Source organism: Nematostella vectensis, chromosome 3 (assembly GCF_932526225.1).
Source record: "Nematostella vectensis chromosome 3, jaNemVect1.1, whole genome shotgun sequence".
In the NCBI taxonomy this organism is placed as follows: Eukaryota; Metazoa; Cnidaria; class Anthozoa; order Actiniaria; family Edwardsiidae; genus Nematostella; species Nematostella vectensis.
In genome coordinates, this window is record NC_064036.1 from 8,322,471 (window position 1) to 8,337,224 (window position 14,754).

General features: G+C 38.9%; 3 protein-coding genes across 5 annotated transcripts; 2 read left to right on the forward strand and 1 right to left on the reverse strand.

The window, feature by feature from the left end:
* Positions 1 to 1,326: 1,326 nt before the first annotated feature.
* Positions 1,327 to 8,775, reverse strand: LOC116618133. Of its 3 annotated transcripts, XM_032381486.2 has the most exons (4): positions 8,645 to 8,775; positions 6,661 to 7,642; positions 4,988 to 5,064; positions 1,327 to 3,799 (listed from the first exon to the last, which is right to left on the reverse strand). In XM_032381486.2, the coding sequence occupies exons 2-4, from the start codon at positions 6,759 to 6,761 to the stop codon at positions 2,727 to 2,729; spliced, it is 1,251 nt and encodes a 416-aa protein (XP_032237377.2). In that variant the 5' UTR covers positions 6,762 to 7,642; positions 8,645 to 8,775; the 3' UTR covers positions 1,327 to 2,726. The 3 variants fall into 3 exon arrangements, with proteins under 3 accessions (XP_032237377.2, XP_032237379.2, XP_032237378.2); XM_032381488.2 differs by lacking the exon at positions 6,661 to 7,642 and having other exon boundaries at positions 8,645 to 8,768; XM_032381487.2 differs by lacking the exons at positions 6,661 to 7,642; positions 8,645 to 8,775 and adding an exon at positions 5,632 to 6,631.
* A 181-nt stretch (positions 8,776 to 8,956) lies between these two features.
* LOC5512075 lies at positions 8,957 to 10,206 on the forward strand. Its single transcript, XM_001632369.3, has one exon. It carries the CDS (start codon positions 8,957 to 8,959, stop codon positions 9,989 to 9,991), a length of 1,035 nt encoding a protein of 344 aa, XP_001632419.1. The 3' UTR covers positions 9,992 to 10,206.
* A 2,788-nt stretch (positions 10,207 to 12,994) lies between these two features.
* Positions 12,995 to 14,705, forward strand: LOC116618146 (F-box/LRR-repeat protein 2-like). Its single transcript, XM_032381515.2, has one exon. It carries the CDS (start codon positions 13,190 to 13,192, stop codon positions 14,609 to 14,611), a length of 1,422 nt encoding a protein of 473 aa, XP_032237406.1. The 5' UTR covers positions 12,995 to 13,189; the 3' UTR covers positions 14,612 to 14,705.
* The last annotated feature ends 49 nt before the right edge of the window (positions 14,706 to 14,754 follow it).

Consider the following 14,754-nt stretch of genomic DNA (forward strand, 5'->3'; position numbering starts at 1 on the left):
CCACATCAGTCCAACAGAAACCTTGATAACACGCGTACCTATTACCCTCCTAAAGGGAAACAGAATGGCACAGAATCTGTCTACTGCAATCCCAAGTACACAGAAGACGGAGACCAAGATGCTGAGGTGATGTATGAAAGGCGATCAGTCGACACGAGATTAGTCCAGGAGTCCCATGGATCAACCAGGCGCTTCCCTTAAAGACACGCGCGACCATGCGAGGCATATACCCAATGGTGACCAGCAGATCGGTGACCGCCATGTTAAACAAGAAGAAGTGATAGCCACGGCGCATAGCGCTGCAGCGAGCGATAACCCGTAATGTGCAGGAGTTACCTATAAGAGAGACCAACAGAATGACGGAATAAGAAAGGACCCTGGCTGCCTTGAGGGCCGTGCCCTCATGGATGTAACACTGAGAAGAAGTTCCACTAATGTTTGTGAAGTTAGATGAGCGTGCTGCAGACATTATGACACGTTCTTAGCCAGTACCTTCGCGATATTTATGTAGCTTGCCATATGTTATCGTAGGTTTTAAGCTGCGCCAATATGTTGCCAAGCAGGCAAACAGGTGTTCGTGAGTATAACAGCCCACCATGAGACTTATTCAACACCTCCCGTCGCTTGGTATTTCCATGACAAAACCGAGCATTAAAAATGTCGCCACCGTGTTTATTGGGTTTCATAATCTCCTTCACGTCTCAAAGACATAGTTTATGTTATTTCTTTGCTTGCTCTACAGTGATACATTTAAATGGAATGGTTGCTCAATGGAATGGGAGTCTAACTTTGCATTTCTACTGTCACATATTCCACTAAGGATATTTTGTTCTTTTCTAAAATAACGGTCAATTAAAATTTGCTAAACAACATACTCAAAAGTCAAAAGAAATGCTATTAGGGAACATCCAGAAAATTTTCTTTTGTCAGCCATCTGTGTCTTTATGAACTTTTGTGGGCTTTTATTCTGGACTTTTATTCGGAATGTTCCTTAGGATTCATGAAACGATTGTTAATACTGAGCTGATAAATGTAAGTGAATGGTTGACAGCCAATAAACTCTCTCTTAACTTAAAAAATCTAATTTTGTAATTTTTTATACCCATCAAAAGCGAGTAAATCATGAGATAAAATTACAGTTATTGAACGATCAAAGCAATAAACTTGTAAATTTAGAGCGTAAAGACTACATTTTAATGTAGTATTTAAAAATACTTAGGAATATTAATTGATAGTAACCTTACCTGGAAAAATCATATTAGTCATATTGCATCTAAAATTAGTACAAACATCGGGATTATATCCAGACTAAGACATTTCACCCCATTTTCAACGTTATCAAATATATATAGATCTTTAATTCAACCTTTGATTACATATGGTCTTGTAGCCTGGGGCCAGGCTGCACGTTCACATTTAGATAAAATTCTTGTTCTACAAAAAAGGGCAGTACGCCTCATGAATTTCGCTCCCTTTCGTTCTCATGCTGTTCCATATTTCATTCAATCTAATATCCTGCCAGTTAGTATGCTTTACTACAAATCTTTAGCTTCTCTAATGTTTGATGTCTATAATAATGCTGCTCCGTCTAACATTCTAAATCTTTTCACACCTCTTCATGAAATTAACCAATACAACACCCGTGGTTCGTCGGTCGGTAATTTTTCTATCAAACAATCGAGACTTAACCAACAAAAATACTCTTTCTCAAGAATCAAGTTTGGAATAGCCTGAACACCAACATCAGGAAATCGCCAAAATATAAATTTAAAAAAGAAGTCCAATCAATGCTTTTTCAAATGCTTGAGACTGAGGACAGTTATGCTGACATATATACGATACTCAATATTCAACAATAATCCTCCCAATTTTTCTTCTTTACTCTTTTCCTACTTTTCTCAATGTGCAAACAAAAAATATCTATAATTTAATACTTATTATGTATACTATAGTTCTTTTTACTATTTATGAAATCTAACGTCCTTCACACTGTCGGCCTAGACTAGCTAAGCTATTTGCCGACAGTGTGTTTATGTAAAATATTATTTGTAAAAGAAAATAAAAAACTGTTCTGTTCTGTTCTGTTCTGTTCTGTTCTGTTCTGTTCTGTTCTGTTCTGTTCTGTTCTGTTCTGTTCTGTTCTGTTCATGAGGCTTTCTATTATAGATTATAGTTTAGAAAATTCATTTCTGACTGAATGTACGTTTAACATCGACATATCTTCTTTTTGCTACGTTTTTGCGTCCGCAAAATTTTGAATCATCTGACTATTCATGAGTTTTCGGTTTTTTCTTACTTTCACACAACTCCCCCATTAACACAAAAGTGTAAAACTCTGGTACACGCAAGGGCTATTTTAATGCTGAATAAAGAATTTGAAATTTGAAATTTGAATTTGAAATTGCTAGAAATTTCTAGCAATTTATTCTATAAAACCCTTGGCCATCACTTTTGCTGTGAGTTTGAATATCGTGCGAACTCTCCTCAATTCCAACCGCTAAACTTCCCGCTTTATCCAAGAGGGAAGCTAAGAGCTATAATCAACCAAAGCCGTATTGAAGTTTCTCTGACTATTGGAATTCCTGAGCGTGAGAATGGAGCAAAATATTCAGCATAGCAGACAAATCATTCCTCGAAAACAGATGGCTGAAAACAAATCTTAACACGATACTCTGAAAAAAGTCCTAAGATTTACATCGTATATTTCAAAAAAATCAAAATAGTTTTCAGCTTTCTTCTGGCTCCTCTTCGATCGTGTACAGACCTTTATGCTTGAAAGATACAATAGTCCGGTAATGCACCCCGAATTCGTCAACGCAATACTCGTCACCAATCTCCACCTCCTCCTCGAACGTGCTATTCACGTGGCACCGAGGCTCAGGATTTAAGTGGTCACGTGGCGTAACTGTGGAGTGATCCCGCGAGTGAACTATTGAGTCACGCGACTGATTGCTCTGATCTCCTTTGACTGTGGCTGATCCGCATGAAGCATGTCTCAAATCACGTGAATGATCTTTTGAGTCCCGCAAATGATGTTTCGAATCCCGCAAACTATCTCTTGTGTTTTGCGCCATACCCCTTGAATGACGTTGCCGATCTCTCGATTCCTCTTCGTCAAAAATTGGATTAAAAGTGACGTTGTTATCACTAGCTGCGTGCAGCACTTCGCCATATCCAAGAAATCCACAGTGGCCATTCTCCATCCCTGCCGCCAGTTTGTTTTTTTCCTTTGATCTAAACTGGTAAAAGTTCGGATTTCTTCTCTTTACGTACGAAGCGAAAGAGATGCTCGTCTCAATACTGCTGACATGGTCCATTTGCATGCCTATATCCGTCGCTGCATTTCCGCTTCTCTCTTTCCGCCGTTTGATTTTGGTTTTCATTTTTATCTTAGAGCGAGTTTTTTCGTACATATACGCGTTCCCGTTTTTATCCACGTTGGAATGATGACCGTCTTTGCGGTGTCTTAGCCTCTCTAATAAGCCCAAATCCTTGTGCCTCGGTAATGGCGAATCAGGGGCTCTTTGTTCTCTGCGGTCTCCCGCCACTGGCTTCCTATTTCTTGAATCAGCCATCGCTTGCTTTACCAAATCCTGAGTGCTGACTGGCTGCCGGATGTATGAATGACGTGCTTTTGGCGATAGGGCAGTTTCGTCACGTGGTGAGATTTGAGGGCTGTCATTGGATGGTCCATGTGGTACTCGCGGCATTTCGAGATCAAAGCATTCTGGGATCGGTGAAAGGATGTCCGTTTGAACAAAGAACATGTCTCGGTTTCGTGCTGTCACGTGGTCTTTACCTGCAAAGTACACGGTTAGTCACGCTGTTAATTTGCTGTCACTTTAAACTTACCCGAAAATTCAGCATTAAAGCAAACATAGTCTATAATACCACAACTATTTCTTGGAAAAAATAAGGGGTCGCGCGCACTGCACGCGTGCGCTGATACGGTGATACGGGGGGGGGGGGGGGGGGGGGGTAACGTACCAATTAGCACTTGCGTGTGATATTCTAAGAAAGCAGTAAAAAAGAAGTGTAAAACATGCCTTTCTTAATATGGATTTGAAAAGCAAGCAATAAAAACAGTTGGTTGCATAATATAATTCATAGCTTTCTCATCGTCGAATCAATAATTCAATCTTGATCTTTTCGCCTTCATGGCTTGCCCTCGCCAAACGAGACGCAATTGTTCAAATTCGACGCCGCAAGTGGACGCAAGTGGACGCAAGTGGACGCAAGTCAATGCAAGTTGGTGGCCAAACGAAGTAAAACTTGCGACAACTTGCGCTGACTTTGGTCATCTGTGCGTCATCACGGCGAGAGCGGTTAATAGTAGACTTTGATGAATAGGTAGGGTCTTATCATCATGGATTCATTTCAAGAGTCATGTAGAAGTTTATGCTACTTTTATTTTGTAGTTTAATATCTATATACGGGGTGTTGTGAAACATACTAAGAAAAGGAATGCTTTTGGACATTTTTCAATTTATTTTTTTCCATTCAGATTTGTGTAAGCACAATTTTTAATTAGAGGTACTTTTAGGCAATCCTAAATATATCAAGCGTTATATTGAAGATAAGGGGTTGCATATGTATGAATCTTATTATTCTATGTATTTTCTTTCCGTGACCTATTTTACACTAATTGAATATTTCCCATAATCAGGTAATCCCCTTTATTGTCTTTTCTCAAGCGTTGCCCATGTCGCCATATAAAATTCATCTTTTCTAGCAGTTGGTATGAATATCATATACAGAGTATATCCTCTGTCATAATAACGATTTATTGCTTAGCTGAGGATAGGAAAAGATAAATTCTTGTCATGAGCCTCTTCATGGATCCACATGCTAATGGATGACGTCTGTTCTTTCCGGGGGTAAAAACAAAAGTTAGGGCAGTGCTTTTACAACACAAATGTTCTCGAATTAAAAACAAGTCTCTATCTGACGACAGACTCTATTTCTCACGTGTGTTATATGCCTTTACCTCGCATTTTGCTGTTTGTTTTCTGCGAAGAGCGGTGCAACTCCTTCCATTCCTTTTCAGTTATTTCTTCGTAGAAACTGCAAACGAGCATAAACGATTCAATTAATTGAGATATCCACAAAAGGGTATCATACCATAATTAAAGATACCTCTTGAAGAAACCAGTCTTTTTTTTAGAATCAAAAGTTTTTGATAATTTCAAATGTTCAGCAAAATATAAAAATAAATATAAAGAAATTATACAGGGAAATATATTGGAAATAATAAGTCACGTCAAGTATAAAAAGTTTGAATTAAAAAGGTTCGAGTTACTAGATATGAAAATGGAAGACCAAATCCAAATCCACGCGAAAAAAAAGTTTTGGTTTCGAGATTTACCGAGGGTTCAGGATTCTACCGTACTCCAGATCCAAAATTGTATTTGTTTTCGTAAAAATAAATTACTATATCATCGTGACACTATGCCCTCACAAAATGCTTAGAGATATATTTCTCATTGCTGACATAGTACTTATATATTATAAGTGTTTATATATTTCACGCCAAAGTGGTATTAAATCTCGCTGTAAGTTTCAGCTTTAACATTTCGCAGCTATCCAAAATAACCATCTCACTTTACCATAAACACGCAAGGCTATACAAACCTGTCTTTAAATAGAGCCATTTTCATCTCTAATCTTTTGCTCCTTCCTAGACGCACTTTCATAAGCCAAGAAACCAACATTTTCTAACCGGCAAGACTTGCTTTTCTCTCATGCAAAGCAAATTCGTACACAACCTTGCAGAACGAGTCCACATTTGACATCTGCCGTCTCGCAAGCTTAACAATTAATCGACTCACACTCAAACAGTCGGAATTCATTGATTCCGTTCTGCTTGTTTATTGACTCACACGGAAACCCTTACCCCACACGGTGGAGTGTAACGAGCACTCCAACTCTTTTTGTATTGGAGGCGCAAGAAATAGGGCCTTTATAATAATAGTCTCTAAAATCGGGGTATTCTCCCCATCCTTTTTATTACCATCAGTTTTCTCACACATGACTTTGCTCTTCGCTGTACGGGCTTGCTAGTTAGGCCTAGTTTTGTTTATTCTAGCAAACTCTTTCATTGAAAAATGAAACAAATATTTCTTTTTGTTTCCAAGCTGACGAAATTGATAAATATCTAGTTCAAACAATGCTTAATTAGTGGGTAAATTCTACTATATTTAGAAGTGTTTGTATTTGGATTACAATAACAGAAATAGCTGGGATAGAAATAAGGAAAAAAAGCAAACGACAATTTTAGTTAAAAAGTAAGGTATATCGAAGCTATATCGCTTATGGAAAATATCATCAACGCGGTTTTATAATTTTACGAAACGAAAGTTGCTGGCGTGTGACAAAATGATACGAAAATCTTTGTTTGCTATAATTCCAGTTACAAAATGCGTTTAGCAAGAATGTTCCCCGATTATTGTGTATTTCGAGAAGTATAAACTACAATAACTAACGATGAAAAATTGCGTGAACGATTCTTTTGTGATTTTTATACGTTAAGTATATATTATATAAGTTATGTTTTCCGTCACGGAAACTAAGCTTCGAATTCAAATTGAAACTTTTCTTGGCATTTGGGATAAAAAAAAAAACTACATTAAAGCGCTATTTATGGTTGAAATATTTACTTACTCTCTATCAACGCTAAATCCTTGATGGTAGAAAACACTTCGCCAACAGCAAAGGCAGCTTACTAGACTTGAATTCCCACAAAAAAGGCGACTGCAGCACATTTTCAAAAAGTTAGCTATTATTTCGCACAAAAGTTAAATATCTCTGTCAAGCTTTAGGGAAATATATTATCAGGAAACTAGTAAGGCTGATTTGAGCTGCTCAGCTTATTTCTTCTTATATTCATTTTGTTTTTAAATAGTTTAGGAAAATCCCATATTGCTTAGGCCGCGGGGTTTTAAATGATTAATAAGTTGTCATGGATGCTATATTATGATTGGATGGCAATTTGCATTATCTCGCTTTAACGATGTTTTAATGTGCTGATAGACCTTGGAATAAAACGAGATTCTCTAACTGGCGACAGGTAATCTAGAAAGCTCGACGATACTCTAGGTTTAAACAGGATGTAAAAAATTGCACATGCATAAGGTAATGTAGCACGTGCTTAATAGACCTGTACGTGTGTTACCTGGGGCACTTATCTGTTAGGGTTCATGTTTAATACAGCATGATCCAATAACATTGAGTAACATATCATAAGGTCTAACATCTCATGAAATGCGCCTGCAACGATTTCTTACAATTAGCTATGAGAGCCCACATATAATAGGCGAAACCATTGCATACAAAGAATACTAGATATCATTTCGAAACATCTAGAGTTTCCAAAGGTTGCCGGGCAGCTTGTGGTCATGCCAAGTAGAGGGGAGGGGTGCGTACCTCCTGTACAAGCCGCTGCTAGAGGCTTGAAGAAATGCAACGTAAAAGAGATACTCAAGAATAATTTCCAAAATTGCACATATAATTTCCAAAATTGCACATATAATTTTGGCTTAACTTATTGTTGAATTTCGGGGGTTACAAATACAAATTCTGCTTTCATGACAATTAAATCGATACATTGTTAATATTCCATCGTTCTTGTTATCACATTGTAAATCTGCGGAGAAAAAGTGGTTGTTTTGGTCATTTCTACTCAAGGTTTAATATGATGGTCCTTCATTAGTATTCACGGTTAAAATCTAGTTTTTAACTTACTCCTTCTCATTGGTATTCTAGTTATTTAACCTCATCCACATTTGATGAGTTCACATTAAACCTCACTTTTTCCCTGCTAATACACCAAGCCCTCCCCGTTCTTCAAGATTGTAAATTATTCATAGGTATTTTAAGGACTTTAAAGGACTTGCAAGAATATTGGAAAGGTGTCAATCATGTAAAAACGTAGTATAACAGACCTCTATAGCTATATGTGACTGCTTCACTATAACGTGGTATAGACCTCTATAGCTATATGACCGGTTCACGCTAACTTTGTATAACTTTGTATAACGTTGCCTTCACATTAGAGGCTTTAAAGAGAGTTTTGATATTGTATAATAATGTCAAAAAGATGCGAAAACAGAATTGTTCATTTGTTGCTTTTAAATTTCAAATTCTTATAGCCTGCAATTCAGTACACTGCGAAAGGCTTTAATTAACCATATTATTATTGTTATTATTATTTTCATCGAGATTATTATATTTTAATTCACAACCTGATTATGCTAATTACCATGATTATGATTGTGCCTAGCGGTGGTAATGGTGGTCTCTTACATTGAATGAAGGCCCATCATCCAATATGTGTTATGACTCATCAATTATGCGCTTTCAATAAACCCAAATGTACGTCGCTTTGTTTTTCTGCACTAATGGTAAAACGATATTGTTTAGCCGACATTTTTTTTAACAAAGATTAATTTATGGTAAAGGTCGTGTCCACCAACTCAATGCCAAATTCATTACGTCACAATTGATTGCCATTTCACGGTCTAATAGTTACGTTAATTGTTTTATTTATGCTTTATTTAACGCTAAAGCAGTTAGTTAAAACACATCAAGGTGCACGTTTGCGAAGATTCACTATTGTATTCGCGAGCTAGTGATGTGAGTCACTTACGCACTGCTACTCGGAAGCCATAGTTTCATCGAATAGTGCTAAGTTTACTTTCACACTCCATCTGTGCTTGTTTATGATTATCATTTTTAGACTTAACATCTCTGGAAGGAATCCTTAACCAAACAACACCTCCGAATCCGGTAGGTTTCACAAGTTTGATTTCTGATGTGTATCTGAAAGAAAAAAAAGGGGCCTTTCGTTTGACAGCAATGGAAACGTGTTGACGACAATTTGGAAGAAGGACATCAAAGCTATTTAAAAAGAGCGAGATTGATATTTAGTACTTTGATAGTTATTTGTCCTCATTTAAGCATGAAGAAGCTAGAAATTATGCAGAATAAAGGTTTAGTTCCTCGGGGAAGCGATACGGGAAAAGATATTGCGCTTAGAAATTCCGGCGAGAACAGACGACTGAAAGGTCAACTTCAAGAGTACGACTCTCAACTTTACCGCAATGTGGTCAGCTTGCAGGCCGAAATTATGGAGTTAAAAGCCTCCCCATATGGAAAATCAAAGGCCGCAAGACTGAGGTCGGCACAACAGCAAGCCTTGCTCAGGCAGGATCGAGAAAGGAGAGGTTTGATAAAACAGGACGCTTTAGAAGTTTCATCGACAATTGACAGTTTAGGATTGAGCCCTAGAATGCCGAGACGAAATAAACCTAAAAGTAAACAGATAAAATCTTCGAGCTCTGGTGAACTTATTTTGCCTGAGATCAACCCTTCATATACGGGGCTCGTTGCCAAGGGAGCTGGGGAAACCAGAAGATCACTTGTTCCAACACGGGAGTTGCTGGCGCCTGAACTACGGCAACACAGACACAAATCACTACCTGATATCACCGACTTGTCACCCCGGATGAGACGTCGAATGGACGAGAAAAAGTTGATTGACAGCTTTCAGAAGAAGGAGGAGTCAGCGTTGCCCACTGGGAGAAATGCAAAACAGCTATTGAATAATCGAGTAAAAGAATTTATCAATTCTCCACAAACCTCTCTGGATAAAATAATTATTACTCCTCCTTGTAATGAAGAGACCAAGGAAACAGAGGAATTAAGTACGAAGCCCGAGCAGGGAGAGGGGCTATCGGAGGACGAGCTGGCTTTGTTCCATAACTCACTTTTGCTAAAAACCAATAGTTATCTTAGTTTATCATCTTCCATGCCGGACCTCGCGAAAATCGGCTTTATGGATTTTAACGAGGTGATCGACAAGCGGTTAAAAATGTGCCAAGAGGAACCACCGTCCGAGGAAGAAATGCGGAAAATTCGTTACTTGAGACTTAGAGATGAGCCAAAGGAAGCTGACATTTTGAGTGTATTTGAAAAGGAGTCTTCCTCACAATAGGATACACCGCGTAATAGCAGCGAAGCCATCGCGTTTGGGTACCCTGTGTCTAATCTGCCAACCTGTTCAACACTTTTATTCGCTTATAAAATATAACCGTGTCCTAAAAAGCAAAATAAAGGCAATAAAGAAGCTAAAACAATTAGAAAAGAAAACAGTTTTGCAATAATATGTGTAATGAAATGCTAAATTTATAATAAAATCCCTTCAGTTTACACCTTTGTGTACGACTGTCTGTGCCGTGTGCTGACGACCTTGACAAAAGGACTAGTAAACAATTGCTTTTAATCCCCCACAGGAAACAGCAGCAACCAACATAACGACATACCATCTTTCACAAATTACCATGTATAATTAGTTAAGGTAAAACAAAACTTTATGAAGCAAAATATATAAACCTAGAAAGTTTGCTAAAGTGTTTGTAATTTGGTCCGGCGGCCGGGTATGGTCAACAAACAGAACACAGAGTGAATACCTTTTTATTTATTCGGAGCAAAGGGTCACAACTAAATGTGCAAAAGACATTAATGGACAAGACCGCGGTGGCCTTTGGTGTCTGAGGATGATATGAAGAGTAAAGAAAAAGTAAACTTTTAAGAAATATGAGTAATAGCTTTTCTGGATTCTGGGCAGGCGCGGATCCACACCTATTTACACCTGTCTTTGTAAACGGGTCAAAATGTTTAGAGTTAGTACGTTAAAAAGTGTAGTATGAGCTACATGTGTTCATAGGTGACAGTGTTCAGCATTTTGCCTGCTTGGATGTGTTGGGATCAGATGTTAGGTAAAAGATGTCAGGCCAATGATGCTTGGCAACTTATATGATTTAGGGCAATTTTTCACTTCACGGGCATCTTTTGTGTTGAACAACTTTTTTCGGGGTTTCAGGGATATATTAACCTCAAATTTGGACCTTTATTTTCTTGATCTTTTTATCAAGATATTCAGTCATTTTATGCTATTTTTAAAATTCCTAATTTATGAATCGGATGACCATGAATGGTCATCCTGTGGTTTGATGGACCATGCATTTTGGTCAGCGTTTCTACTTATGTTTATCCAAAATGGCGGATGGAGTCCCTGATGGCTGACAATACTGTGAATGACTTTAATTTGGTATATACAAAAGATTGTCCAACATAAAAAAATCCTTTAAAAAAATTTTACCAGCAGCAACTATATAAAACGTGATATATTAAGTTTATTTTACACTTCGGATATAACGTTTTTCGCAGCTTTTGCAACCTATGTGGCAGCTTTTGCAACCTATGTGGCAGCTTTTGCATTTTTGTGGCAGCTTTTAGAGATTTTTCGGGCAGCCTTCTTTTAGAAGAATTTGGAGCTTCTATCTAGTCTCCACATTTTTCTCATCAGTTTCAAACCCATTTAACAGATTGACCCCTCAACCGGCCTGTACCGGCTTTGGGAAGTACCCACAACCCAAAAAATTCATAAATTCAAAATAAACACAACAAGATGAAGATACTCAGGCATCAGTCTAAGGGATAAATGGTCTTGCAGATATGCATCCAACCAAGGTGTTGGCATCTACTCTTAAGCCAAATAATAGCACAGGTTCTTTGACAAATCTCAAATCGAACAAGGAGAGAAAAGCAGAATCACCCCTCTCAATAAAACGCTCAAAATACCACACAAGGGAGAGAGATCAGCAAACACAGCTCAAGACACAAATAGATACCTCTATTTTGATCCTCCAGGTACATTTCCTTGGCCTCAAAACACGTCCATTCATGTCCATTCCTTGAAGGATTGTACAACCACGAAAATATCTTTACGTATTGCAAAGCATTCTGGGAGATCCAGGGGAAAATTCACGAGGGGAGGGCCAGTCAACACTCCTCTCCCCAAAGTCAGATGGTTTTTTATAAGTCTTTTCACCCCGAAGCCAAACAAATCAATTCCAGGTCATACAGACCCAGAATAGCAGTGTAAACAATTTTGGAATCAATTTGGTTTCAGAAAAGACAGCATTTAGGAGAGCTGTGGTGATTCATTAAAAAATTATTTTCTCATCCGGGCAAAGCCAAACAAGAAAAAATCATCACGAATCCACCTTTGCTTGCAAATATCCATAAGCAAAGCACTCAATTATGCCCCAAAAGACTTCATGATGTCCTGAGACACTCTCCTAATGTGCTCATAGCTGTATTTTTGATGAAAAATACAAGCAACCATCAACTTGTGCTGGCTTCAGCACATCGACGAGGGATTAAAAGTGGGGACCGCAAAGCACTGTTGGAAAGCTTGGATACCGCTGACTAGGTGCAGCTGTGTTTGACTTTGACGGGCTGTATAAAACTTAGAATAGGGGGGGAGGTATCTGTTTTCAGTCTGTTTTTTGTAAATTCAGCTCCAAAAAAGCCAGGAGTCAATGGGTTAATCCTATACCAGCCGCTAGAAGTATCCACATTCAAAAATAATCTCAATAAGCTTTTAATACTCAGGCATTGTGTAATCCAAAAGACAGTTAGTCTCCGCAAATTGAACTTTTATTCGTTTTTTTTTTTCTAGTTCAGTCCATAGCCTCAAAACACATTCAATTGCAAGAATGCTCTCTATAATCGATACCACACCTAGGCCACCGTGTCGATTGAAACAAGCTTTATTATTCGCCAGAGAGGATGCTGAATGGTGTCTACCCCTCACTATCCACTATCAATGGCTACACGATACTCCGCTAGAAAGCCTCGCTACGGACCTGGGTCCTGGGAATATGGCCATCTCTTGTGCTTTTGTAACAATTCCCCTCTACCATCTCCAAAACCAGCAGACTTTTATCAAATCTGTTTTGTCGTTCTGCTCGCGCTAGGAAAAACGGTAAAATTGCGCGGAAGAATAAAAACACGCGCGCGCAGCCCGAAAAGGCCATTATTAATTTATTAATAGAAAAATAGCTGTCACGATTTTTCTGTTGAAGAATTAAATTAATTTAAAAAGAAAATTCCTTTTCTTTTAGATGATAACTTCTTCTATTAAGATAGAAAGATTGCGCGATCGTCATGTTGCATGTCAAGCGAACTGAGCGGGCTTTGATTAATGTGACGTCATAGTAGCTACCTTGATTAGATATAGATAACAATACGTTCTTCAATAAGAACCTGTCAAAATGATAAGATAAATACCAAAAGAGAGAAAAATATGTCGATACTCTAGAATAAGGCCTTTGAATGCAACTGCATGGATGGCTTACCGGACGTCGTGGTTTTGAAAGTATTTTCTTTCTTGTCAGTTGCAGACCTCGGCCAAGTTTCTAGAGTTTGCTATCAATGGCAGAGAATTGCTTATGACCATTCGCTATGGAAAGCTGTAAACCTGCGCAGGTTTGCCGGAAGCATAAACGAGGAAATACTCACGGCGCTGATACGAACAAGGTTTTCACCTCAACTCGTCACGCTTAATCTTGGAGGCTGTCGCATCTCGCACGAAGTTTTGATGGAGTTAACCAGAAAATGCAAGCACCTCAGATACCTAATTTTTGGGAGAGGTTCTAAGCTAAGAAGTCCGTTGCTCAAAAGATCCGTGGTATATGAGTTCCCACCCGAGTTAGAACTCCTAGAACTGAGACCAGTTAAGGGGGACTTCACTTTTATGCGTCGTATAAGTCGCCATTTCTGCTCAGTAAAGTATCTTGGCATTGGAGTGATGTCATCAAAGGGAGCTGTACCACATATTTTCACCAAGATGCAGCAATTAGTCATATTGGATTGCACAAACTGTGACACAATTACAGACGAAGTACTGGCAAAAGTCGGACAATCCTGTCCACTTTTGGAATCTGTGTGCCTAAATGGTTGTAAACTTGTGTACGGGACAACATTTTCCGAGTTCCTATCCTGTTGTAAACGCCTGAAAACGCTTCTACTGCGGTATACACCTGTCCGAGACGAGTGTTTCCAGTGCTATTCCTGGAAGAATATACGGCTAGAGGAAATTGATATCTCAGCATGTGCGCAGCTGACCCATGTTGGTCTCATCAGTCTAGTTAGCCGCATGCACAGTCTGCGTTATCTTAATCTGTCGTACTGTGGCGTCGGACGTGCTGTCACAGATGAAGTTCTTCTTGAGATGGCTACACAGCGAAGTTGTATGAACCTGGAGATGCTGGACGTCAGATGGAGTCTCACGTTGACCCCAGACGCTTTGTTCACCCTTGCACAAGCCGCGCCCTTCCTGAAATGCTTAGGTGTGTATCAGTCATCCAATATCAGTCCAGCAGCCATGGCAGAGGTCCTTGTCGCATTACCAAGACTGGAAGTACTGGAGTACGGAGCGTTTGGCAAGGCAGCATTGTCTGATACCATGTTGATTCCGAACCTGATCCGCCATTGCAAGTTGCTGCGGTCTCTTTCACTTATAAACTTTGCCTCCTTGGACTCCGGTAGTGATAGCATAGTGCTGAATGCGTTATCCGAAGGATGTCAGGTACTGAATAGAATTAATCTCTGTGAGCCGGACCCAAGCCTCCTAGCGCTCGTCCACAGGGCGCCTGAGTCAACGAAGTCTAAGATAACACAGCGATGGCAATGTGTTTTGCCGCCACCCGTACACACTTTAGACACAGTAATCGCCGGCCTACGATACAGCCATCCGCCTGAATAAACTCAAATAATATATCTGTAAAAACATAATTTCGTATGTTGTAGGCTTATATAGTATACTTTGCTTGAACAATTAAATATGAATTTTTCTTGTTCGCAAAATGTTTTTTAATGCTCGCAGACGACAAAAACTGCTTTTGTGCT